This window comes from Lissotriton helveticus, chromosome 2_1, assembly GCF_964261635.1.
Source record: "Lissotriton helveticus chromosome 2_1, aLisHel1.1, whole genome shotgun sequence".
Classification (NCBI taxonomy): Eukaryota; Metazoa; Chordata; class Amphibia; order Caudata; family Salamandridae; genus Lissotriton; species Lissotriton helveticus.
This window is the reverse complement of record NC_136059.1, coordinates 1994035394-1994063327: the sequence shown is the minus strand read 5'-3', so window position 1 is coordinate 1994063327 and position 27934 is coordinate 1994035394. Positions and strand designations below refer to the sequence as shown.

Genomic DNA, 27934 nt, shown 5'->3' with positions numbered 1-27934 from the left:
AATGGGTAGACATCTAGGGCTTGAATACAAATCTGGTGGTCCAAGGACTGCCAGACTCGCGAGGGAGCAGCTGTGGTGGTCCAGCCACTACTCAGTTTTATTGTTGAGAGGTGGACTCCTTCTGCTTCCTGCTGCTAATCCTCCTCAAATTAAATCTTATCAAGATAATCAAGTGGTGCTACACCGCTGTGTGTGCTGTCGAGACATGTTACTTAAACTAGCAAAATATAACAAGTACACAGACTTGAATGCAGTGTGGACTGTTCACTCAGACCCACAATTCAATCTAGATTAATCACAATCTGAACCTCAATTTGTTTATTTCTTCATTTTTTAACATTTATTTCTTTGTTCATAGTATATAATATATAATCAGTTCATTACATTTTGTACCATACTGCTAGTACCAGGTCCTTATTCTTTTCAACAAAAGTGTACTTTCAACTAAATATACTTTGATTCAAAATGCAACATCTATATGAAAACATAATTTTTTGTGTACTGTATCCCAAAAATTATTTTCTGTTCATTTTCATGCTCATTGCATTTTGGGACTGCAAGGTCCCTTCCTCAGGGGCATATCTGGAACCCACACGAAATACCAATGCTTAAACAATTACAATATACAAGGAATATCATATACAGCCAACAACCCTTCATGCACTGTGGGTTCTAGTGTACCATTCCATTTCCTGGTATTTATACCACCTCATTCTGCATTCTATACCTGATGATCAATTTAAGACTGCTGGTGTGTGAAATAAGTTTTGTTTTTAGGTATTCATGAATTATACCTTCCATGTCTCAGTGTCTATATTAAAATTAACTTATTGTTAAATCACCTAATATGAATCACTCTTAAGATATAGGTGAAATGACCATTCCTACCTCGTGTAATTCTATACAGTACGAGATCCATAATACTGGCGAGTAAAATCAATCAGAACCAATCTGTAATCAAAATACGCTAGAATGAGTTGAACCCTTACTCAAATTGTGGTAACCTGTCAACTCAATAAGGAAAGTCAGCCCTTCTAGAATAAATATATGGTCGCTCACCTCCAAAATATAATGATACATCAAACATGGTAACCTGTTCATAGCCCAGTCATAGACTCTGAAATAAATCGACAAACTAAATGTTACCACAAGCTGCTCTTTGTCGATTGTTCAATTTGCCCTCTTGAAGTTCTTTGCTATATTTGTCCAGTTTCTTATTGAGGCCTTCCAGGTGGATCCCCCACGTATCGTTCTCCAACCATGACTCCAATTCAGTCTTGAGATTCAGCCACTGCCACACTGGCGGTCCAGCCTATTACAACTTGGGTGCTCGGACCACTATTGCACTGCTGCAACCACCAGGGATCAGAGATGCCTGGCGGTGGCATAGCGGTCTTGAGACTTCAATATATTTGGCAGGACTCCCACAGTTCTGCCACTCATATTATGTGTTTCCTCTCCTCCGCAGTCTTCATGGCGGTTCCTACTCCATGAAAACCATGGCAGAGAGGAAACCGTGTGCCTCAAGGCCATGGGGTACATGCAGGGGGCAGATGTAGTGCCACCTGTGTGCATGCACCCCAGTACCTGCACGGCATGGACTACTCCAGTCCCTGCCATGCAGGTACTGTCTTTGATGGTCTTATGGCGGTGCCTATTTGACATGCACCGCGGTGGGACCACCAAAGGCCCGCCCACCAGCGACAAAACAAATCATAATCTGGTGGCTGTTGCGCACACTGGTATGGTGGTGCGGGAGAGGGGCTATCGCCAAACTTGTAATCAGGCCGTTACATGTCCAATCGGAAAGAGATTTAGGACAAGTCAAAAGGTAGGAAAGAGATTTTGAAATGAGGTAAAACAATACATTTTCAGAGGGTACTGTTACGTGTCTTCAAGTAAATACGCTTGTTTCATCTCTCACTACACTTCAGTTTCATAGTAGGATGATAGACCATTGATGGCAATATTTCAAATAAATGAAACATTGATTTGAATATTGCAAGATTTTGTAGACATCTTCTTTCCTTGAGTGGGCTTAAAAATTGTGGCATCATAAAATGTAAATGGCATATGCCATATACCTACAGGTGTTCATGTGTTAATGTGATCCCTTTTTAGGAATCAGAGACTGAAGTTAATTGATATTGCCAAGCAAAGAGCTGAAAATAAAAATCAGGACAAGCACACAGCTAATTGTATTAAATCAAGCATCAGCAAAGTCATTAGGTCTCTGCTGTAAAAGGCAGGTACTAACCAATTCGCTTTTCCAATTCTTGCTACCATTGTCATTACCACGCATTTTACTTTCTATTTTTATTTTACCATTCTGAAATGTCCACCAGTCATGATTATACAGTAAAGTAAAACAAGCATTTGCAATGCAATCGGTCTCGCCTTTGGAACTTTATAAGTATTTATCCATGCAGCATATTATCCTGGGTGCTGCGACCAACATCTCATATTAAGCTGAGGGAGAGGGGAGCAATGAGGAAGGGACGAGAGGCTTGGAGAGAGGAGGAGACTAGCAGAGGAGGGACAAGAGGCCTGGAGGAAGAGGAGGAAAGCAGCAGGGGAGGGACAAGAGGCCTGGAGGGAGAAGAGAGTAGCAAGGGAGGGACGAGACGCCTGGAGGAAGAGGGGAGCAACGAGGGAGGGAGGGAGGAAGGGCTGGCGAGAGGCCTGGAGAGAGAGGAGAGCAGCAGAGGAGGGACGAGAGGCCTGGAGGGAGAGGATAGCATGGAGGGAGGGAAGTAAGTGAAATCACATTGTTTTGACAATGGCAAACGGTGGGTTTGCCAAACCCCACAGAAGACATTTAACAGGTCTATGAAAGCTCGACCTAAAAACGAATGTGCATGGTTTACTAGATAATAAACGTTGCTACACAAATAGTGAAAATATTTGCCCTATACACAGTCCACATGACAAACTAACATCTCTTAGTTTGCACATGGCAGTGTCACCAGTCGACTGCTGGTGGGAAAATGTTAATCTTTAAAAACTATTACTAAAATCTCTGAAGAAATAACGTATTTTTTATTAGGAGTATTATATTTGTACTTGATATCCACTATATCATTCACATGCCAACTTCAGTACGGCACTAGCGCTCAAACTCCAGCAATATTTCACAAAGCAGTTCCTGTATGTGCACTAAAGAACTGGTTCTCTGCTTTAGAAAAGACGTGCCAGCAGCCAGGCTTTCCTTTCATGATTTCAGACATGTTCAGTTGCTTCCGCTACAATGCATGAACCATGGAGGGTGATGTAACAGAGCACTGCAATTGTGGTGGTCATTTTGAACAAGTCGTTGTCTTAGAGAAGCGGGTTCTTTGCCTATTAGCACTAACATCTGCATAGAAAATGCCATCTCAAAACCATTTATTACTTGACTTAAAATCTTTTACTAAGTTGTCAAGTTGCTTATTGTTGAGTGAGACGCCTAAGCCAGTTCTGGTTTATCAGGCACACTGATGCATTCGTAAATGTATTAAACATTCTAAGTAGGAATGTGAAATCCCAAAATCCATCATGTTGCTGGCTAAAATCCAAGACAGTCTGAAGGAGTCAGGTGTGATATAAGATCACTTGCATGCTATGTTTTACATTTTTTTAAAGTGTTTGTGTTAATTTCCAATATTGTTGTTGCTGGAGCTGCCTGTCCAACCAAATAGAAACCTTGTTCACCTTTTTTATGAAGTGCTTCATTTTATTCACATTATGCATCATGCATAAAAATAAGCCTTGCCAATGCCATGTTTTGATATGCGCATAGTGTACAGATAAAATGTTTTTACCAAGGCTCAATAACTTTCATGGCGGGAGCAGCCGCAACAGGGAAAGACGTAGCAAAAGCAGATTTTCTTGTCTTATGGGGAACTCACCCACAACATTTGGGTGGCGATGTTACCTATGGCGCATCCATGGCAAAAAGGCAGACCTTGCATACTGGAGATCATTTTTGACCTATGATGGTGTTTATTGTATAAGGGGTGACATCAAAGGCAAAATGCTGGCCCTAAAATATTGGTTGTATTTCTTGACATCAAAGTATAACTCATTGGCTTATTAGTACTACACATCAAAATGTTGACTCTGACATTCTAGAAGTAATTATTGACATACAGTGACCCCCAAGTTAAAAACCTGGCCCTAGAATACTTGAGCTAATTTCTGACACATAGGGTGATCCTACAGCAAATTAGAAGGAAAAAAAAGTCATCTCCTGGGTAGGGCCAGACTTTTTGGGCACATCACGAAAGGAAAGCAAGGTTTCAGTGCACTTTCAGAGCCTATGGCTTTTTAGTAAATTTTATGTGTATGTGAAACTTTAAAATGCACTATTTAACCCATTTTTTCAAAACATTCGAGTTGGCAGGGGCTCTCCGTAGGGCCCTCTTCGAAGTCTGGCGCCCTCTTCGAAGTCTGTCTCACTCAACAGAAATATAGCATCTACTAGTGTCCAATGTTACTGGCTAGCACTGCTGAGCATAAGCGGCAAAGAGGGCAGTGTATGTACAGAGGGCGCTGCAAAAGAGCTGACAATAATATTAAATTACATAGCTGTTGCATTTCACAACTGGATACTCTTGTTGCACTGCCACCCTAGAAGCAATTCTTCCTCACTTACTTTTTTAAAAATGGGACTAGTGGCCGAGTCCCAACAATAATTTTGTAAACTTGACTCCCATGCTTGCAAAATATTTTGTTGGTTCGTTTTGGGTGCTGGTCCTAAACAGTGCCCCAGACAAGCCACTGCGTATAAATTTGCTGGCTTGCTGACCTCCACAACAAACGGAACATCCAGCATCAGTATACACTAACAATACCATATTGCCTAAAAGACTTTCAACCAGTTTCCAGCGGGGCCTCGGCCACGCCCCATATGACAGTCAAAGGTCTAGCAAAAGGAACTGCGATGAACAGACAGGAAACTGAGGAGGCACAACCATCCGGGGTGAGCTCTACTCCGCGCCCCCTCCCAAACCAGAACAGTACGCTGCAGCAACCTAGCTTTTGCTGCCCAGCCTGTCACTAGATTCTCTGTCACCATCAGTCGATTCCCTCCAAACTCTGCTCAGCCTCAAATGGGTGCCATTCAACTGCTCAGATGGGGGCTAAAGCTGACTCAATAGCCAATCACCATTTCGGAATTATGTACGCTTACTACAATTAGCTGAGGCACCTAACATGCTCTAATCATGGATGATTTTTATAGATTGACAGTAACTCTTGTTCCCAAAATATGTTCAGCCGTGGTATTGGGTGTTACGCGGACCGGGAACAGCTAAAATACGGACAAATGGCATACTTCACAAGACAGTGATTAAACTATTAATTAGTGTTATAATGACATTAATTAAAATTACATCATATGCCCTTTGGATTGACGTTCACATCACAGGAAATTAGTTTAGTGGCAGTTTGTTTGTAAGATTTCTGCCACCTTCTCACTGCTATTGACTCGGTTGCAAGCACTTGTCCCTTTTCTGTGTTTTTTACTACTGTTGCTGATACATCGAGGCAGCCTGCACGCAATTGTTAATGTAATTTAGAAGCAAAAATGTTTGCATTCCATTTTGAGGAGTTGAAAATGGTACCCCCCCTCCCCATGAAGTTGGGAATAAGCTGCTGCCTGGCCCTTGTGAAGACAGAGCACCGGCCCACCTGCTAACCAGCAGGGCGGGGCAACTACCAAAACAAGCATTTGCAATGCAAGTGGACTCGGGTTCACGCGAGACCTATTGCATTGCAAACAGGAGTGCGGGTGGGCGGTCGTGATTAAGGCATAAACAATGGGAGTGGGGGAGAGAAGGTAGGGACAGCGGCAGTGGTGGCATGAGAACAAAGTGCTCAGGAAACGCATAGTAAAGGGGCCAATAGCCTTGGAAGGAGACATGGCCGTCATAAGAAGGGACTAGCAGCCTCTAAACCAATTGGAAGGCTGCATTTAGGAAGGTCAAAGCCACAATCCAATGAGAAAGTGGGTGGGGGGAGTGAGCGGGGCTTCCCTCACATATAGTGTATACTGCATGCCTCGCAAAGTGAACAGCGCATGCGCTGCACCGCTAGCCAAGACCTAAAAAAGCTGAATTGGCCATGAGTGCTTCAAAAAGCATGTGCAGCCATGCATGCAAAGTGCATCCATCTTGGAATTGTTTGTAAGAAAAGTTGTGACACTCCAGGGTCTTTTTGAATTTTTTTGTTTGCCTTTCCAAGATTGCCGGCAGCCATTTCAGAATGATGAAGTAAAATTCAAAAATAAAGAGGCATTAAAAAAGCGAGCAGCAGGTAGCACACTGCAGCTGCCAGGCCCTCAAAATAAAAAATCAAATCAAATGGAGTGGGACTGGAAGGGATGAGGGACCGTGGTTAGGCATCTAAAAGGGGTGATGATAGACAGAGCCTGGGGTGGGTACTTTCAGGCAAAAAAATTATTTAAAACATTTATTACAAAAAACAGCGAATTTCATGGGGAGTAGCAAACGAGCCAGGATGATGAAAGCAGAAAGAGAGAGTTGGACGGGATGGTAGAGTAAATAGGCAGGCACAGGAGATATCAGGGAAAAAAGGTATCAGTGCCCATTTAGTGTGAATGAGATAGAAATTCCTCTTGAGTGAGCTGTGGAAGGATAGAACATATCCAGTGAGAAACATGTAAAGTGAAAAGCACTCATCCAGTGAAAAACATTGCTCTGGGGTAGGGCGAACACAGCAATAAGGAGGAAAGCAATCAAATATGGAGAAGGGAACTGAGATAGACAAGAAAGCCATCTAATCATGAGCATGAGACTGACCCAATATTGACAATAGGGTTACACAATAGGTAACTAAAGTTGTCTGTAGACGGGAAACTAAAAAAGTCAAACACTAGCTGTATATTCCTAACTCAGCCGTAGCCTAGAGACAGGGTCGCATACAACAATACCATATATCATACATCGCGAGGGAGAAGCTGAGATCCATTCAGCCTCCGTAGGTAATCACATCAATCAAAGGAGAATGAATCACATGTCTATTAGCACCAGGGTCTATAGGTTCCTAAAAAACCCTAATTCACTATAGCTTTGGGGGCAGTATATTAGAATTCTCCACCTTATTACTTAGGTGAATAGCATCATCATCGGTTCTTGACCGCCTGAGTTTCCAGTTCTCCAGACTTTCTTCACTCCTCCTAGTCGTAAAAAAGTTGTTGAACAAAAGTGAGAGTTAAAAATACCTCCTTTCCTGTTTACTGAGTTTAATTAGTCAGAAAGGGGTAACATTAAAAACAATGTCGGTGCTGGGGTGGATTTGTAAGTGATATCCCACTCCTAATGTTTAATCGTGAGAGGTCAACATGTTTCAAAGGCAAGTCAGCTAAAAACAGGGAGAAAATTAAGAGAGGTTAGAGGGGCTAGTCCAAAATTGGGAGGAAATCATATATCCTACTTATTATATGCAGATGACCTGGTGATTATAGACCAGACGGAGATAGGCCTCCAGAGAAAGTTGAAAAGGTTTAAAGAGTACTGCCTAACTAACAAATTAGTGGTGAACATGGAGAAAACTAAAATGTTATGTTTCGGGAGGGGAAAAATAAAGTTCTCTTGGTATCTCAGCACAGAATTTCTCGAGAGGGTAACAGAATACATATATCTGGGTATGTGGTTTACGAGTACCCTGAAATGGTATACCCATCTGGAAGCTTTAAAAATGAGGGCATGGGCTTCTGTGAAGGGCCTAAAAAGATGTAGCAGTGTTTATGGAGAAATGTCAGATAGGCCGGTTATAAAGGCCTACCGGGCAATGGTCCCTCCACAATTCCTGTATGGGGCAGAGGTACTTTACTTAAGTGGTAAGAGCTCCTGAGATAAAGAGGAGGTAAATATCCTAATAAGCTTGTTCTTGCTGCCTAGATCATCAATGGTACAGGCAGCAAGACTTGAGTTGGGAATTACCTCCTGGGCTACAACAGCATGCATGGCCCTAATACGCTTTTGGCAGCGCTTAGGGTCCGGGGAGTCTCTGAAGGTTTCCCAATGGTGTAAAGGTGAAATTGCCATTAGTGAGCTGCCCTGGGTGAAAGAGACAAGAGCATCAATAAGTGAAGCGTATGGGGTGCTTGGTTTGAGGGTATGCCCGCAGCAAGACCATGTGATAATAGGTAAAAAAGAACTCAGGTCATTGGGATTTGATATGTTTCGTATACATGATCGGGAGTACCTCTCGCGAAAAACTTCAGTCGCCCATATGACCCTGGCTTGGGAAAATGTTCAACATTTTCCTTATGAAGACCGGTTACCCAGCTACCGTTTAAGGCGGGAAGTGTTAAAAATGCGAATTGGGATAAACCCATGTTACGAAAATAATGGGGTTCGAAACTTTATGATAGATAGTAATGGCAAATGCACTTGTACATTAGGTACCCCCTGTGATATTTTACACATTTTACTAGATTGCATGAAGATTTTAGACATACGAAAGGAGATTTTATTCCAGGTTGTTAAAAAATATAGGAACAAGAATAGGATGCAAGCTGTTAACCTTTTGGTGGGAATGGTGAACTTAGATATAGCCTGTGCTATGGGGAAATTTATGAGTAAAGTTAAAGTGTTCCTCAAGTGCACAGAGTAAGCATTGTAAGTGGTTCCCTTAGGATAATACGAGATTGTGCTAGTAAGGGATAACAGTATTGCTCGCCATATATATGAAGGATTTGATGTACATGTATGAATTTCTTGATTTTAATAATTTTAGGATGAAATTAGACTCCTATTTTAAAGGGAAGGTGTTATTTTATGTGTGTGAATATGTGCTTTATTTTTTATGATATTGCTGTGTTTATGCTTTTTAACGGAATGATAAGATGTAAATTGTATACTTTTATGGTTGTAACAAACCAAATAAAGTTTTGTTTGAATGACTGATACTGAGAAACCAATTACCTGGGTCTTGATCATTTGATGGAAGAAAAGTTATACTTGGAAGCAAAAATGGAAGTTTGGCCTTAAAGGAAGTAACCTAGCAATGGAATTTCCACTGCAATTATTTGTGAAGATGAAACTATGTGTGATCTCCTGAATCGCTTTTCCTTTAATTCCCTCTGCCCTGTAGATGTCAGGTAAAGGTGAAAGGTGTGCAAACAACATCGAAGGCAGCACCTGTCCCCCCATTACCTTTGGGGCTGTGGAGTCCTGGGAGGCATTTTGTAATGTGTTTGACAACCAAATCGGTTGTCAGCTGCTGTAACATCACAGCATGGTGCAACATGTTTCTAAAACAATCATTGTGTATATACACACTTTCTCTCTAATAAATATACAGCAGCAACATTGTGAGTCGTCAAACAGTTCCTTAACATATAGATCAATGTAGCCATTCTTTATATGGTGATCAGTTGTGTTTTCATTGATAAAATTAATATTAGATGACAACTTCCCATGTAAATATTTACATGAATTAAGAGTTCTTGTTTTGCAGATGTACAGAAAAAATAAATGGTGTACTGTTGAAATAAAAGAAAATATTACAAAGCCAAAACGATTCAAATCCATCTTGTATGTCTGTTTTGCAGATTTGTGATAAATCTAAAAAATGTCTAAGCTCTCCTAAATTGGGTTAATTAAAGACAGACTTATTTGAATACTTCCTTGTCTGCTGATAACTGTAAATTGCCAAAGAAAGTACGTTTACACAAAGGAGAGAGAAAAAGAGTAATCTGGTTAATTAAATAGTTATATAGTGTTACATTGTTTTCTTGTAGTATGCGCCTTACAAGACTGTTTTCCAATGTGCTATGCTGATAATAAATCCTGGGAGCGGGGGCTGAGATTTGATGAGAAATCCGAGGGTGACAGTGAGAGGAATGAGGAAGTGAAATGTTAAAGAGAACTTTGAGAGATATTCCAGGGCCTGACAAAGAGATCCCAAGGAAGCTGGTGGCTGCACCCGCCTCCAAAATACTTTCACATTTCGGCTATAACAGCAACATATATTGATACTGGAACTGAGAGCTAAAAGGCGGAATCTGCACAGTGCCCACACCCTTAGCTCCCCAGGTGCTCTTGGCTTTGACTAGGGTGGAGATTTATAGGTTAAAAAGAGCGATCTTCTCTAGGGCTCTAAGGCAGAATGTATTTAGATATGAGTAAAGAATACTAAATCTATAATAACCTAAATGTACACCTACCTTAACTATGCAGTGGTAGTAGATATTCTGGATTTGACATTGTTGTAGGTTAATGTGAAAAAACTCCATATTCTGGCAGTGCAATAAGTACATGCTTAAGTTTCAAGGTATAGAGATATTTTAATTTTATAATAACATCTGAGAAATGTTTTGGATTTCAGTGCAGTAAATAAAATATACAAGATCTAACAAATGGCACATACAGAAAATACTGAAGTGATTTGTACTGTAATGGAAGAAGACAGCTAAAAAAAAGCGGCAAGAGTTAATTGGAAAGTGTGATATAGAAATTAATTGCAAATGAACATATTGCAAACAATAACAAAGTGTTGAAAAAGCACAGGTTTAATTGAGGACATCAAATTAAATATGACCAGTGCTTAATTTATGCTGGAATCTGGTACTCATTTTAGGGACTCGGATTTATTTGTAATCACACAACAAGAGAGATAAAGTCAGAAAAAAAGGGACAAAAGAAGTAAGAAAAAGGTTGAAAACCAGTGATGAAGGGAGAAAGCTGGGAAGAAGAGGAGTTGAAAGAGTGAGATAAGGGGGCCGATTCCGATCCTGGAAAAACGCTGTACAAATCGTGGTATGGAGCGTTTTCCCCATACAACTCGTACCTGTAAGGAGGCCCCTACAACCTAGGAAGTACGATCCGTACAAATAGACGCACTCCATACAAATTGTAAAAAAGACCATACAACTCGTATATACAAGCGATTCCGATTCGAATTGCTCTGTACACGACGTTGCCATGTGTTCCCGGCAGCAGTTTACAACCCGGCAAGTATGATTCGTACAAACGGCACTCCATACAGCTCTTGTTTTACAAGAGCCAAAAAGTGCCGGAAAAACCTTGAACGTCCCGAAAACAGTACGAGACAGACCCCCTCATGTGCGCGTCGTACACCCCATGAATACAGGGGTACGGTGCGTATGTAGCGTGCATACGGATGGCACGGAAAGTGGGGCACGCTACGTACAGACGCAATGAAGGGGTACTGGTTGTGTACGCACCGTACAAGCACCGTACCCCAATATCGCGTATGTACGCACCGTACCCCAAAATCGCGTATGTACGCACCGTACCCGAAAATCGCATACGTACGCACCGTACCCCAAAATCACGTACGTACGCACCATACCCCAAAATCGCGTACGTACGCACCGTACCCCAAAATCACATACGTACGCACCGTACCCCAAAATCGCGTGCATACGCACCATACCCCAAAATCACGTACGTACGCACCGTACCCCAAAATCGCGCATGTATGCACCGTACCCCAAAATCCTGTACGTACCCACCGTACCCCAAAAATGCGATTTTGGGGTACGGTGCATACATACGCGATTTTGGGGTACGGTGCGTACGTACGTGATTTTGGGGTACGGTGCGTACGTACGTGATTTTGTGGTACGGTGCGTACGTACGCTATTTTGTGGTACGGTGCGTACGTACGTGATTTTGGGGTACGGTGCGTACGTACGTGATTTTGGGGTACGGTGCGTACATACGCGATTTTGGGGTACAGTGCGTACATACGCGATTTTGGGGTACGGTGCATACATACGCGATTTTGGCGTACGGTGCGTACATGACCAGTACCCCAAAATCACGTATGTACGCATCGTACCCCAAAAATCGCGTACGTACTATGCGTACATGCGCGATGTTGGGTACGCACCATACACACACCTCGCATGTGGGGGGACCCCTGTACGCCTCATACCCCTATAAGACCCGTACCCCGGTATGAGTCATACCCCCAGAACGAGTGATACCAGGGTACGAGGCGTATAGGGGTTCGCTTCGTTGCCCGGTACGAGTTATTCCCCGTATACAGGCCATTTTCCATACAAATCGTATGCTGACAACCCAGTACGAATCGTACTTGACGGGTTGGACAGCCTTTTTACAAATTGTATGGTCTTTTTTACAAGTCCGTGTCGTACAGCTTTTCCCGATCCGATTTGTAAGGATCGGGCCGATCTGTATGTATTTTTCCCGTACGAATCGTACTACACGGGTTGGAAGGGACTTTTACAATTTGTATGGAAAAAAATACAAATCCTATTTGTATGCAAAATAAAAATCCAGGATCAGAATCGGCCCCAAAGAGACAGGAATTGCAAGTTAAGTGTGGGCAGCCATGGAATTCGGCCTCCCTAGCCATCGGTGGTTTTAGCAGTGAACCCAGAAGAGAAATTTTGCGCTCAAGCACTTATTTGTTTTCACAAATTATGCATACAGCAATCTAAATACAATGAAAAATGCATGTAATTTCTTTCTTTGGCAGGTTGATGCTTCAGGCAATGGATAAGGGAAACCCGAACCTTTCTACCACAAGCGAGGTAACAATAGAAGTTATGGACATCAACGACAATGCACCCACCATTCCACCTCTAGAAACGGTTATAGTGCCTGAAGGTAATGTGCAAGAATTTTCAAATGAAAGTTACCTTTTAGTTAAACAATATTGCACTTGGAAGGAGTACTGGCTTATGCAAATATAAATAAATATTTAAAAAACCAAAGATCTATAATCACCTTCCAAATTGGAACTATAGCAACTCTAAAAATGAATTAGCAATTATATATTTTAAGTTAAGGTTTGGGAATTTAACCCTAATACATATTTGTATCTTTTTTTAAAGATATATATTTTCCATTCATTTTTTATTCCTATATTTGTCATTTTTGCACATGAGAGGGCGAACACTTTGAATTTACTCATGTTATGGTTTCATGATATAATACATTTGTTTAGTGTAATCTAATTAATTGTAATTCTTCCAAATACATCCACCCACAAAGGGGTGCAGGTAGACTTGACATAATACAACATATTTTCATCAATCTGAGTTAAACCAACATAGCTGTAATCATTGCATAGTGTCCCATAGTCAGATTGCCCATGTTTTTTACCTAGTTATAAAAATGTAAAGTAGAAGTTGAGCAGTGTCTCTTAACTCTGTAACAGGTAAGGCCCTATACCCCACAGTATTGTAATGTTCAGATTAAATCAGTGTGGCTGCCAACACCAATTTATTCACGCTATATATCAGATATTTAAAACATACATTTCTGCTCTAGAATAATACAGAGGTGCTTACTCAGCTACTGCACAGAGTTTATTCTTGTTCCTTCAGATTACAAATTTGAGAATCTCAAAAGACTATTTTCCAACATGTTTTTCACCTTACTAGGCCTGTTGGCCTTTCTTAAGGATAAAACTGTTACAGTACAAATATAGTTTGGAAATAATATAGTAACAAAAATATTTATTCTAATATGCATTCATTTGTGATATTCTGTGTGCGGTTATGGTAATATAATACGCCAAACAATGACAAGCTCTATAATTGTAGTTCAGAGCTATTGTTGAAAAGGGATAAATGGATGTGAATAACAATAGAGGCACTGTGTAAAGAATGTGTGCAGCACTCAAACAGGAATATAGTGAAAACATACCACAAGCAAAATCCCAAACCAATTTCGAAAAAACGAGTAAATAAAATGACACCAAATGAAAAAAAATTAAATCAGTAGCAGATATTAGTTTTTAAAGTTCTAGGTGAAAACAGTGCCAAAACCACAAAGCACACCCGTGGGTCTCTGGACTGGCTGGACCGAATTAAAATTGCAAGTTTAGGCTGTCTGTGATGGAGCGCAGGTTAGATACAGGGACCAGGTTTGTCCCGATGAAGAGTTTATCTTCTATGAGTCTGTGTTCACTCGAGGAGCCTCATCTGAAGCTTTGCACTGGGGGAAGCCACGGGAAATTAGTCGTTGTTGCGAGGAGCAGCCAGGGCTGGAGCTTCACATTGGCTGCAGATGCAGTCAGTCACTTTTGGCACAAAGAGCTGGTTGCCATTGAAACTTTGTTCTGGCAGGAGAAGTGGTGACTGTTGCTGATGCAAATCCCCCACTCTAAATCACGAATAGGCCCTAGCTTCTGTATTTTCCTCATGAGGGCAGATTTTGCAGGCTTGAGGTGGGAGGAGTATGCTCTGATGCCAGCAAAGAGTCCAAGACCTGTGGGGGGCAGCCTTTGGGGATCTGGACTCACCCCAGCTAAGACCAGCAGCAGGGCTCATGAAGGTCCACTTGGTGCTGGTCAGCTGGGCTGGAGCAGGGAGGCCTGGGAGGCCTGGGGGAACTTGCTGTGTTCCTGTACCTCAAACAGGAGGTCACCCAGCTGACCCTTGGAGTCACTTCTGGGGATCCTGGCTTCAAGTCCTTCTTCTGAATCTTACACAGTCCCAGGAGTGTTCTGATGAGATGTTCTGAAGGTGCTATTCTAATAGCTAGTGGCAATCTGTGTATGTTGGGAAGGGGTTAGGCAGAAACATGGCAATTTCCTAAAAGTGGCATTTCCAGAATAGTAACCTAAAATCTGACCTTACCATTAAAGAGTGTTTTAAATTACAATTCAAATGGGTGGAAGCTGCATTTCTCAATCTGTTGCCATCCTTACGTTATCACTTACTACGTGAAATAAGGTAACCCAGTACTAATATATGGGAGAGATAGCCTCACTACAATGAAAAATTACTTTAGGGTTTTTTCCACTGTCTGGACATGTCAGGACATGTAAAACATAAACACATACATCCTACTTTTTAAATATCATGAACCTTGCCCTGTGAGTCTTTAGGGCGTCCCGAAGGGATGCCATAAATATTAAAAATGAATTTTTAAGCCTGGCAAAAGGTTTATTTTGCCAGGTTGCAATGGAAGATTAGAATTGCTCTTAAGGCTGCAGTGGCAGGCCTGCAATGTGTTTTACGAGGCTACTTTAGCGAATAGCGAATCTTGTAATATTATTCACTATTAGTATAATAATAATTGGACCATAAACAAGGAGAGTGAACTCCTCACCGACGTCCATAAGGATGAGCTGCTTCAGTTCCTGGCACTGATTTTGCCACTGCCGACCCTAGGGGTTGCAAAGGTAGGCAAGGGGCATGCCTGGGGTCGCAGCAGCGACACCTGACGACCCCTAAATGACGTCCATATAAGTATTTCTGCATGCTAGAAACAATTGTACTAGGGTAGCTGCGTTTGCATTTGTGGGAACATGGTTGCAGGAGACCTGCATAATTTGTAATGTGATATGAAGACCTGCAATTATACTCAGGTGAATTTCGGCTGGTGCCAAAATTCGCATGTTACACCGCTTTTTAAAAGTCACAACTTGTAATAGGCGATAATGACCGCATTTTTCATTTCCAGTCCTCAAGAAATCGGATTTTACAAGGTCCGATAATTATCACATCTCGAGCTCCAGGCCACTGGTAATGAAGGCCTTTCCAGAAGAGAATATCTACTGCTAATTAATACATTTTCCTTTTTTGGCCACCAGCCATTAACATTTGCCATTTTATTTCAACATACCGTGCACAAATAAACAATTTAAGATTGTGTTAGTCTTGTGCTTCTAAAATAAATGTTTTATATCCCGCTTCAGATGCACCTCTTGGCTACACCCTGACTCAGTTATCAGCTAACGACGTCGATTTGAATCCAACGATATCCTATAGTTTAACTGACAATGGCAACCCCGGGTTTAAATTTGCTTTGGATCGCTACACAGGAGTCCTCACTCTCGCTAAACCGCTGGATTATGAAGAAGCAGCTGAATACCGCCTGCGGGTGCAGGCTTCCGACTCACTTCATCACACGGAAACGGAAGTCACCATCCGAGTTTCAGATGTGAATGACAACGCACCCATGTTTACCCAGGATTCATATCAGGTAATTATTTTAAAGAGGTAGATAACCTTAGTTCCCTGAATAACAATGCTGAAGATTTCGTTTTTCGTAAAAAAGCAATAAAATGGAACGATATACAGCTGTAAGATGTTTTCTCTCTTGGGCCCAATTTACCAATTCTCATGCAGTGCAGCACAGTGTGAAAAATAGGTGCACTGGGTTACACAAACAATAGAAAACAGGAGAGCCATAATTTACAATTATTCCAATGATGTTATTGGCAGTTCTTACACAAAACATGGCTGAATTGCATAACATACATCTTAACCCAATAACACAATTTGTGCTGTCTAGCATAGGCTTTGTTCTAGACAGCGGCGGCTCCTCCACTATGGCGAGGAGCATCGCCTCCCCTTCAAGCAGCATAAAAAGAAAATGAAAAGAAAACGATAATAAGCCCAGGATTATTACCATTTTATTATGTTTCTCTGAGTTTTGGGGGTGGGGCCAGGGGGATGACAGGCACCGACGGGGAGTTGTATGCACTGTTATCAGTGCGCATGATGGTTTGGTCTTCCATCTCAGTCTGGCCAAACCGCCATGCTCACTGAAGCTGTTTCAAACCCGAGCTGCGTTACCGCGTTGGAGACAGCAAGCACAAGCTCCCAGTCTGAAAATTATTAGCACCCGGGCCAATCATGAAGCAGCTCTCCTACTTTCAGGATTGGCCACTGGGGAGTCTAGGAGTGTGTGCCTGTAGTTAAGCCACAAGAGGAGCAGAAGACCGGTGGTACGGAGGGTTGCAGGCAAGTTTTTTTCTCCCTTTTTTCATTGTAGTTCCTCAGCCCCGTCCGCCACTCACCTCTCATCCTGGTCGCTACTGGTTCTAGAGCTATACTAGCAGTACAAAATCCTACACATAAACATCTGCAGAAGCATCAACCATATAAGCTGTGTGTTTTGTGTTCAGCACACTTGTTATATCTTATGTTTCTGCAGCGAATGACTGTTTCTGGAAGGAATGCACTATACGTCTCTGATGAAGCTTAACAAGGCAGAAACCAGCCTGGAGGTGCTTGTGTTCCCTCCTGAATGGTATCTCATATGGTATTTTGGGATGGACATTAGTGACAGGGGCAGTACCGATTGACAGGCTTTTATTTAGAGTGGCATGCTTGGAGAAACCGATGAGCTGGGATGCAACCCAGAGCAATGACAAGTGGTTTATTCTTTTTGCAAGCATTCCTCTCATCACCGTTTGTGTATTTGGCAAATAACCACTTTCCTTATTATTTGCTTTTGATTTTAGGTGGCTTTCGATTTTGAGGCAAGGCCAGTTGATTAGGCACGCATCAGAACCTTCCAGTGTTTGTGCTGACCTGACCAAGAAATGCCTTTTTAGGTCGAGCCTAGGCAGCGTGCATGCACAGTCTGCAAGACTTGTTGTTATCTGCTCTAACAGCTTTTGGCATTCCCATGAATTGTCATTTGTTTCTTGTTGAGCCATTTCAGAAATACATGGTTTTTATTGGTGCATTGGGTCTGATTCTCCCGCCTTTGTGTGCTTGGGTCATGCTCAGGCGATTTCACTCATTGTCTGCTTGCGTTGGCCATCCCAATACGTCCGCGGTTCCACCTGGTCATCCTGATCTGCCTTTTTATTTTATAGGATATCAATATCGTGTTATGTTTTCAGGCCGTTTCATGGAGCAAAGTGGCAATTTCTGTCCATTAGCTGTTGAGCCATGCCAATAGCTCTAACTCAAAAAAATGCGAGACCTATTGCATTTCTAATGCTTTTTTTTCATATATCATCAGATCAGTGGCCCATTATGGCACAAAGCAGTTTTTACATTGCGCAAAGGCCACCTTTTACTGCTAAAACATTTAGCAATGCAGTCAATTGACGCTGCTGTTTTTACCACTTTGCATACACAAATCTGGGCCTGCAGTATGAACTGTGCTGTAGCATTAGTGTGTCTGAGACTGTCTCTTTTAGAGGAGTAAAAGTATTCAGATACACTAGTTTTCGCTACACTATATCTGTATTTGATGAGAACAAAATTAATAGACCATTTAGAATTAAATTAATTCAATTGTCTACTTGAAATGGGCTGGTTTATATGGCACACTTAGTTATCAAGTAACTTAAAATGTAATTCTTGCTTCAACTACTACTGTAATGCATATGTTATGAAGAATCATGTATGGGCAGGAGGAAGAAGGCTTGTATGATAGTGTTAGTGTCACACTAAGTATTGAAACCATTCTTTCACCTAAAAGTGTCTATATCCATCGCAAAGGTAAAGACCTTAAACTTAAAAATACTATTTTTAAATACTTCGTAATTTGTGTTCCAGTGAAACAGGGTACATAAAGACGTTTGGACTTCTAAAGCTTTGGTACAAATTCAACTCAAAGGCTGGGAGGACATGTTGAAAGTTACCACTGAAAGGTTGCTGGTATCGAAGTTAAACCAAGAATGCCCACTAAATAGACAAAATCAGGGCTGTAGTAAATCCCACAAAATAGATACTCATGCTCTTTCAACACACTATATAACCAGAAATCCTAAAACAAAAATTCCCAAATAATTTGAAAAACATATTATGAAAATTAGGCTTGTGATATTTGAAGATTATGCTGGCTGAACCAGTGAAAAAATTATTTTTCAGTTTTATGAAAATCAAAAGAAAGGTTCATGTTCAGTCATTAAAAACAAGTGTAATGTAAGACTTTTAGAAACATCATACATTTGAAATGCACCCTTTAGTAGGTGGCCAAAGCAGTCATTGTCTGCAACTGTCTGCAGACCTATTAGACTGCTCATGCAATGCCAACACTGGAAGTATGTATGTATTTATGTATGTATGTATGTATGTATGTATGTATTTTAATGCTTGTTAAGCGCGACTGTCACCCAGAGGGTATCCTGGCACTGAGATCAGTTCAGCCATCTGGTGTATGCTTAGACTGCTCTTGGAAAGAGATATGTTTTGAGATCCCTTTTAAACGAGACCAGATCTTGTCTGCTCCTCAGTGTCAGAGGTAGAGTGTTCCACATTGAGGCGGCTGTGAAGCTAAAGGCACGGCCGCCCATTCTCACTCTATTTATCCTCGGAATTCTCACTAGGAACGCTGATGCGGATCTCAAAGGTCTGGCGGCCTGGTACCACGAGAAGAGATTTTGCAGTGGTATTGGTCCTTGACCATGCAGAGCTCCAAAAATCAGGCATAGAGCCTTATAGGAGATCCTCTGCTGGACCGGTAACCAATGCAGGTCAGCCAAAGCTCCGGAGGAGGAAGCCGAGCGTGGAAGGGACAAAGCTAATTTAGCCGCCATATTTTGAATCCTTTGTAACTTAAGGATCAGGGTCTTTGGAGCTCCCAGTAGTAGTGCGTTGCAGTAGTCCAACCTACTGAGAATGGTACTACGCACTACTTCTGCTCTAGCTTCCCGAGGAAGAAGCGGCAATATCTTCCGAAGAGCACGGAGCAAACCCATACAAGTCCCTACAGTCCTGTTCACCGAGACGTCAAGTTGTAAATTTGGTTGGAAGTATGTAGTCCAACCGATTACTGTCTTCCCTGTTTTGCCATCCCTACCTGTAGTTCTTGCATTCTACTTCCCTACCACCTGGCCTGTTCACTTTCTACTTAGACCCTTGCCACCATATCCTGAATGTGAAAGGTATCCATCTGCAGCCCCACCCACAGAAATATGAGGTGCATGGTGCATACTTTTGTGTCCTAAATATAGAGTGCTCTACTACCTGTTGACCAGCGTACTCCACTCAGGCTACCATAACAAAGACGATATATCTCTAATGCAACTCAAGAGCAGTGGTAGGAAAGGGGCCACAGGAGCGGGGGTGCCAGTGATGCTGGTATGAGCCAGGAGCAGTGTAGGTGCTAATTCTGGGGTGAGTGAAGTTAGCCTAAGCCTGCCTAGAGAAAAAGCCTATTCCCCAACAGCCACTTTTTATATCCCTGATGCCTCTAGAATATGTTGTGACTAGTGTATTATATGTAGACAGATTCTCTGCACAGGATGCTGGAATGTCCTTTCCCACTGTTCATTTCTGGGATCAGTGTCAGAGCTACTGGCAGCATCCCATGGCACCTAGACATTCAAATGTATTACATTTCTGGCCTCTATGGGGTGTGCTACCCTTTTAAGGGCAGTCCTGCGAGTGTCCCTCTTTGTTGATATTTTGAGATTACGGTGTGAGTTGCATTGAATAAGACTGTCATGTTTTGTGATCACTTGCCCTGGGTGGGAGTTGAGGCCACTGAACCAGTATTCCTTGTTCATGTAGGATGCATAGGTGTGGAATGGGTCAGTGATCCATGTCACTGATTAGTAAAGGTAGCATCAGCAAAGGGATCGGGAAGTCAAGTGCATGGAGGGTGTCAACTTGGCAGCTGTGATAGTTAAAAGAGTTTCTTCGGGGATGTGGCTTGGCTAGCCATGAAGTAGGATGTGCGTTGCAAATTGCCTGCTGGTAATGGGCCCCAAAGCCACAACCTGCCGAACCCCCGGAACAATGAGGGTCTTTGTCGAAATGCCGGTGGTGTGAGGCAGAGCTGATACGCCAAATGCAGACAGCTGTTGCTCCTGAAATTAGCTGAGTGTGAGGTGGTGCGGGGCCAAAATGGTGGCAAAAGCCTTGATCCAGCCACAAGACCACCACTACAGAGCGGTGGCGAGAGTTGAAGAGGCTACCAATACTGCCCTGTGCTGTGGAGCAGTGGGCAGCCCGGAGACTGCGATGAGGAATGTCGCCCAGACACAGCAGGGAGAATGAGACGGTTGGATTGGGGCATAGGGCGATGTTCCTCTGGGGCCTGGTGCTGCAGCGGGTGTATTTCGGCCCGGGCGTCCCCGGGAAGAGGAGTCCAATTCTTTCAGCAGCAGCAGAGGACAAAGGCTGCATTGGCGGCATAAGACTGCATGCCAGGAGTGCTTCCTCCTGAGCCTCTCCTTGTCCTCACCCTGTCCCATGGGAGAGAAACGGCTCCTATGCCTTGCGCACTCTTAAAGAAAAGCAGATTGGTGAAGAGAAGGAGATGATAATTGCTACCATGGGGCAGGAGGTCTAGTCCACTGAGCTGTTGTGAGACGAGCAACCGGAGGAGAAAGAGGGCGATAGCGAAGTCCCGTGCTGCCAAGATGAAATCTGAAGGCGCAATGGCAGATGAGGTCAAAGAAGGTGCAATAGCAGTGGATGAGACAGGGACCTCCCCGTTGGCTAATACAGTGCCAATCCTGATGTCAATTAAAGACATCAAGGTAAAGTTAGAGACCCAAATAATGGCGGTGGTGAACAAGGAAGGGATCTTGAGAGATGATTAAAAAAAATTGGAGGTGTAGGTGAAAGAGAAAGAAACACAACTCCACACTGTCAAACCGACTGTAAAGCACCTAACACGGCAATGCACCACCATGACGAGGGAGCTTAAGGTCCTCACAGACCACCTGGAGGATGCAGAGGGAAGATCAAGGTGACATATGTGCGATTAGTAGGCTCCCAAATAAAGCGGAGGGACTCAATGTAGAACTGTTTGTTGAGGGAAGGTTGGTTGTGCCAGTGTTGCATGGGTGCCCCTTGCATATCTTCTCAGAGGAGAGAACCCACAGAATCCCGGGTCTGGCACAGGTGTTGGAGGCAACCAATAGGCAGATCATAGTATGGCTGAACTTTAGGGACCGAGATAAAATCCTTTAAATGTCACACAAACATGGCCCATGGAGCAATGGCGGCAGCGATGTGGATACATACCCGGACTACACTAATCTGGTGCAGAAACAATGGGGTTCTTTTGTGCCACTAATAAGAGTTATGAGGTAGCTGAATATGAAATATGTGCTTTTCTTTACTGCAAAACTGCAGATCATACACAAAGAGACCACCCACTTTATGATGTTGGCACAGAAGGTATAGAACTAGCTACAAACAACAGAGGCTATGGCTGGTGCCAAAAGCTCACCGGAAATCTGACTCTGGCTGGAAGAGGACCCCCAGGGGAAGGAACAAGGCCCCCCGTAACTAAGGCGCAAATGCATGTGGAACAAGTCAAAACAGTGATGGAGATCAAACAGTGCAGCAACGTCCTTGAGAACAACAAGTGGAGATCATTGGCACGTGAACCCAAGAGTGCAAAACAGAGCCTGAAAATGAGCAGTAGCAGCTACTGGTAGTGACCCCAATGACTGCGGAGACATTGTTTAAGTTATCAGAAACCGGCACTGAGGCACTATGTCTGCACACGCAAGGATCACGCATAGTGTGCTGGAACTGGACTTTGGGGTACTAGACAGGAGTGCAATATGGGACTACAGGTACCGTACTGAGAGACTGAGATAAGGAGGACACGTAAATGCACTCTGTAGCAGGAATTGGGCCAGGTAGCGGCACCCCTGCAAGAGGCGCACTGCAGAGTTAGAATATGTTGATTTTGTTTGGGATCTAACAAACCATGAAATGGTGTGAAGTGATCAGTTCCAGGATCACGGCATGACAAGGTAGGGAGGGGGTAGGTGGAAGGGAAGTTCATGACACAAACAGGCTGAGGACATTCCTGTGGGCCCCCCGTGCATTGCCATGGCAGTGCTGCAGCATTCCATATATGATGGTGGTGTAGTGCTGCTGAATGTCAGGAAGTGCTTTGAGTCATCACAGGTCAGAATTGCCAATGACTGGGAATGCACGGCCTAGGGTGCCCCAGCTTTCCAGGTGGACATATTGGGTATGGGCAACAAGAGCTACTTGCATGCACTATATGGGGGAAAGCTGGGTATGATAGCGAAGCCTGCCACATTGGCGGTAATAGCTCTGTGGTTTATACTGAACAGAGAAATTAAATGGGATAAAAGGTTAACCTAAAAGAGCCTGTTGTGGGAAAGTACCGGACTGGAGCTTCCTGGAGCATTACAGAGTTTCCAGAGGTGGGATGACATTGGCCTCTCCACCCTAGCATATGTGTGGGATGCAAATGGGATTGTACCATTTGAGCACTTGCAGAGGGAACATCAGATGTCAGTGACTCAATGGTTCAAGTATAGAGAGTTGCAGCAGGCACTCCATGGGCGCATTCCCAGGGATGAAGAGACCCAAGAGGAATTCCCACTGGAATTGAGGTCACTGGATGGACATGTCTGGTCAAAGGCTAGTTCGTTAAAATACGGGGCATTACTGAAAAACATGCTGGGGAGGCTGCAAGACCATTGGGAGCAGGAGCTGGGTGAAATAGACGAGGAAGATTAGAAAACTGCGCTCAGCTTCCCTACGTAAGTGGCCATTAGGGTATGCTATCAGTTGATTCAACTAAAGATCCTGCATAGAACGTACTGTAAGAGAACCCTGCTACATAAAATGGGGAAGGTAGAGGATGTGAAGTGCCTCCGTAACTGTGGGATGGAAGTCTCTTTCATGCACACTCAGTAGCACTGCACTTCTGGGAAGCTGTCACCAAATTGTTAGAGGATGCGATTAGGGGGCATACTGCGATGCAGCCCAAACTTGCGTTGCTTGGGATATGAGACCACATGGAGGTGACAAGTTATGAGAAGATCCTGGTGAATATTAGATATATGGGGTAAAAGAGACATAGCCCAGAGATGGGGAAGTGGGGCTGCCCCCTGAAAAAAGGCTTGGGTGGAAGGTGTGGATAAATGCATGTTGTTGGAAAGAGAGGTAAACAAAGGCAGGGCCTGTCTGCAGAAATTTGGAAAAATATGGGGGGCTGGTTATCAGACAGTGGGTGCTAGTGTTAACAACAGTGTGAAAGGGGACACTACAAAAGGAGAGGGGTAGAGAGCATGGGAGGACTCCGGGATGGTAGGGCCGAGTAGGCACACATAACCGCCCTGAGGGGAAGGAATTGAATGTGAACTATCTGCCCAGTGAACTGTTACCAGTATAGGATACTGGCTGAATTCATTCAGTTGATGATCTAGAGGGTCTAGAGAGGTGAAGAGGTTTCTGAGACATGGGTATGATGCATATAATGTGCCATTGCACTCTTTATGAATGATGATTACTTATAATAATAAGACAGAGTTTAAAAAAATGTATTCTTGGTATAGTGCCTCGTACTTTTCCATGGTGTTGGGGCATCCAGTACTCAAGGTGTAGGGTTTAAGTTGTTTGCAGTAGTGTGGGTATAGAGTTTAGTGATCAGGATGATGATTGACAAATAGGTGACCATTGTTGGTAAAAATATGTTAGTTTGACAAATAGATCATGTTGCTTGTTTATGGATTGTGGTATCAGGTTTGTCCTCTTCGTACACTTTATGCCACTTCATACTTCTCCTCCAAGTCTATCTGGGCATGCATTACATGCATCTCGCATCCAGCCAATCCCACACCATACAAAGCCTTTGGTCGGGCACGGCATGGTGGTGGCTGTGCACTGTGGCCAGGCCCTGTGGCCAACCCCTCTTGCATAGACTTTGGCCATGCGTGGCATAGGGTTGGCTGCAGGCCAGGCCCTCTGCCCAACCCCCACTGCTGTACAACACCCCCTCTACTCCTGAGCCCTGGGCAGTGGCCAGTGGGAGGAGTGGGTTTGAGCGCAGGGTCGATGTGTCATTTTAAGTAAGGCAGACCTACTGACTGTGTCAAAGGAGCATAACACTAAAATATAACAAGCATTGACATGGCCAAAAGGTCTCGCCTGGGACCTTATAAGTATTTAGCCATGCAGCACATTATCCTGGGTGCTACAACATGTACTGTTATTTCACATGCGACTGGTAACGGCCACTCGCATCCAAGGATGTGCTGCTTGATAATATACCTCTGTGATCCGTATATTTTTTCCAAGGTGAAGAGCTTACATTGTCAATGCAGATTCTGATTAATATACGTTTATAACGAAAGTGTTTAGAAAAGGAAGGAATGGAAATGGAGAAGAGGTAATATTATAACATTTTAAGTGAAAAAGGTGAAGGAGGCTCTGAAAAAAGAGAGGAACTCCGAGAAAAAAGTGTTTGGAGAAGGACAGAGTGTGAAAATTAGAATATAGAGGGAATCAGCAAAACGGCATTTTGAATGGAGGAATACATAAGAATTAAAATACCCCACTTTACATTTAAAGTATATTGCAAATGACTGATTCCAGTGCCTTATAAAGGAACTTGGCCTATAGCCTTGTGCCTCTGCATAGTCCTATAACCCTTGGCTGTCTTGTCACATCCTTATATACAACCGGATTAGTTTATTTCAAGACTGCTAGGTCACCTTGGACCTTCTTTAGGAATGACTCATGGGTCTGAATGAATGTCAGTGTCCTTCAGCGTCTACTGACAGGCGGAAACTCGATCAAGCATCAAACAACAATCAATGCCGAGATTACGTGCATAACAGTACGTGCAAAGCGTCCGTCGTTTGCCCTGCCAGTGTTCCTCAGGCCTTGTCTGGATGGAGGGCCACAGACGACGGCAGCGTACCTTCCAGTGCCAGATACCGAGAGAATGCCAACCGTGATGTCACTTGTAATTGTGCCTGTGGTGACGCAGGCACCTGCCATCTGGGAAGCGTACTGAGGCCCATTCTTCCGTCTCATAGGCCCTCAGCATCTCGGCGGTAATGAGCTGGGATCCGTGTTGACCTTGCCCTGTGTTAACCAGTGACCTAGATGAGAGAAGTTCACAAACCAGCAGCCATATATTTGCGCGCCACGGGGTGCTAGGTACTATGTAGACCCGGAATCGTGTTCACATTACAGTGCTGCGTGCTAAAAAGTCATAACAAGTTGTATTTTTGTGATATAGTAGAAGTTAATTGCAGTGACAACACACAATGCAAGGAAAACGCAGCAAAATAAAAAGCATACTAAATTCTTGGAAATACAAAGAGTCGAGTGCCCAAAACAGAGGTTGCCCCGACAAAGCTTGGCAGCCTATCAAAAATGATTTCATGCCCCATGGATAAAAAAATCAAATTTAACAAGAGTGCTATTCATTTGTAGAGGCCTAATAGAATTCTCGGTATTCATCTTTTGAAATGAAAGGGTACGTCATCATTTTGGACCGCAATAGATGATGCGCAGTACAGTAATAAATGAGAACAGGTGTGTGTGTGTGTCAGTGTGTGCACGTCTCTATGTTTATGACGCACAGGCCTCACTTTACCCAGCCCTTTCTTGTTTTGACCTTTGTCCTACAGAAGAAAATAGTGAATCTTTAATGTGCTGTGAAATTAAACTGTTTTAGCTTTAGAGATGCCTCAAACAATTATTTTCTGTCTAATCACATGTAGCGTCCATCATTGGACCCCGTCATTTTACAAGAGTCGTCCAGCATGGATTCTTTTTATTTTTTTACCTGCTTGTATTTTACTTATCTGGGCTTCTAAATTGAAGAAGTAATGACAAGGTCAACCTCTTTGCCTTTTTTATACTGCAAAATGTTAGTGTTGATTACATTGCGTCTTGATGTTTAGTTATGGTAAGAGCTTGCGTGGGAAGATACATTATGTATTTATTAAAACCGTGATAATCACAGGCATAGTTATTATTAACACCACTACCATTACCACCGCAATTATGACCACCTATAACAATGTTACAACCACCACCATTACAACACCAGCATTTGTGCATGCATGTTTTATTACTTGAAATATAAAAGCTGACCAATAGCCAGTGCTTATTTTTAGTCTATCTATCTGTATTTTTAGCTGTTTAAACTTTATTTTAGCTCTCCACACGTTTTGCTCCTTACACAGCTGTTTATTCTGTGTTCTGTGTTTGCGGGGCAGGGGTGTGGGGTTGGGTGGGAGTTGGGGATACGAAGCATGTACATGGTATGGTCAGTGAGTTATGGGTTTATTTTGATGGTTTTATTCCATACTGCTTTCTAAATTAATCATCTAGTCCCCAGAAGAGTTATATTTTTGACAATACTGTGCTATGCAGTATCTGTATCACTTTCCCTCTACAGCAGCTTAGGGTACGCCTTCTCTATTTGCTATCACTATGTTGGATGAATCAAGTGTAAGAAAAAAGTACCTTCATTATTGAATTGGAATGAAATAGAAGTGCACAATGTGAAACTAAAAACCCTACGATCAATCCCGGATTCCCAACTAGGCAATTGTTTTATTTCACTTTGCCTCCCTTTTTAGGTTGAGCATTCGAGACCTGTTGTATATAATTTACTATATACTTTAGTATATATACTTTATAAGTATATACTTTAGTATATACTTAAATGTGTATGTACTTTGTGGGCTCTAGAGATCAATTCCTAGGACTTGTCTGCTTCCGCTTAGGGACTTTTTTTTCTGTTCAACTTCCTCTATTTAACTGTCTTGATAGAAAACGACCTGCAGAGGTCAGTAGAATACCAGAATTGCTTTTTGCTGAGGGACTTTCTTTTTTTAATTTTTCTGGCAACTGCCTCTATTTAACTTTCTTGATAGAAAACGACCAGCGGAGGTCTGTGTGTTAATAAAATACACTTTTTCGAATTTTCAAGAGACTTTGGCCCTGATTACGAGTTCGGCAGTCCATTGGGCTCCCAAACCCGTGGCAGAGGTGAGGTGGCGGTCGCGGACCGTTGCATCAGTGGTCCGACTGCCGTATTTTGAGTACAGCAGTCGTACCATTTTGGGACAGCTGCAACCACCAGGAATCCACAATCCCTGGCAATGATATGGCGGCGTGAGACCTCAATATTCTTGGCAGACCAAAGCATGTTACAGGTTTCCTCACTGCCAGCGGCCTCCTGGCGGCGTTCATGCCATGAAACAGCTGGCGGTGAGGAAACTAAGGGGGCTCTACAGGGCCCTCTGGTGCCACAGGCTATGGGAATGCATTCGGGGGCACATAGTGTTCCCCTCCCCTGTCAATATGCACACCCATTTCCTTCACGGCATGGACGTAACAGTCCATGCAGTGTTGGAACTTGCTTTGGTGTTCCCATTGTGGTGCCTTTTTTAAAGGTACCACCATGGGAACGCAGTGGGAACGCCAAAGGATCGCCTGCCAGACAACGAGAAAACTCATAATTTAGCAGGCAGTTGGCGT

At 43.1% G+C, this 27934-nt stretch overlaps 1 protein-coding gene across 1 annotated transcript in view; it reads left to right on the top strand.

The window, feature by feature from the left end:
- DCHS2 (dachsous cadherin-related 2) overlaps window positions 1-27934 on the top strand; it is a 499472-nt gene that overhangs the window by 413500 nt on the left and 58038 nt on the right. The window contains exons 16-17 of the mRNA XM_078677916.1: window positions 12478-12608; window positions 15652-15938. Of these exons, the coding sequence (XP_078534042.1) occupies window positions 12478-12608; window positions 15652-15938 (418 nt within the window). The remainder of the gene's footprint in view (window positions 1-12477; window positions 12609-15651; window positions 15939-27934) is intronic.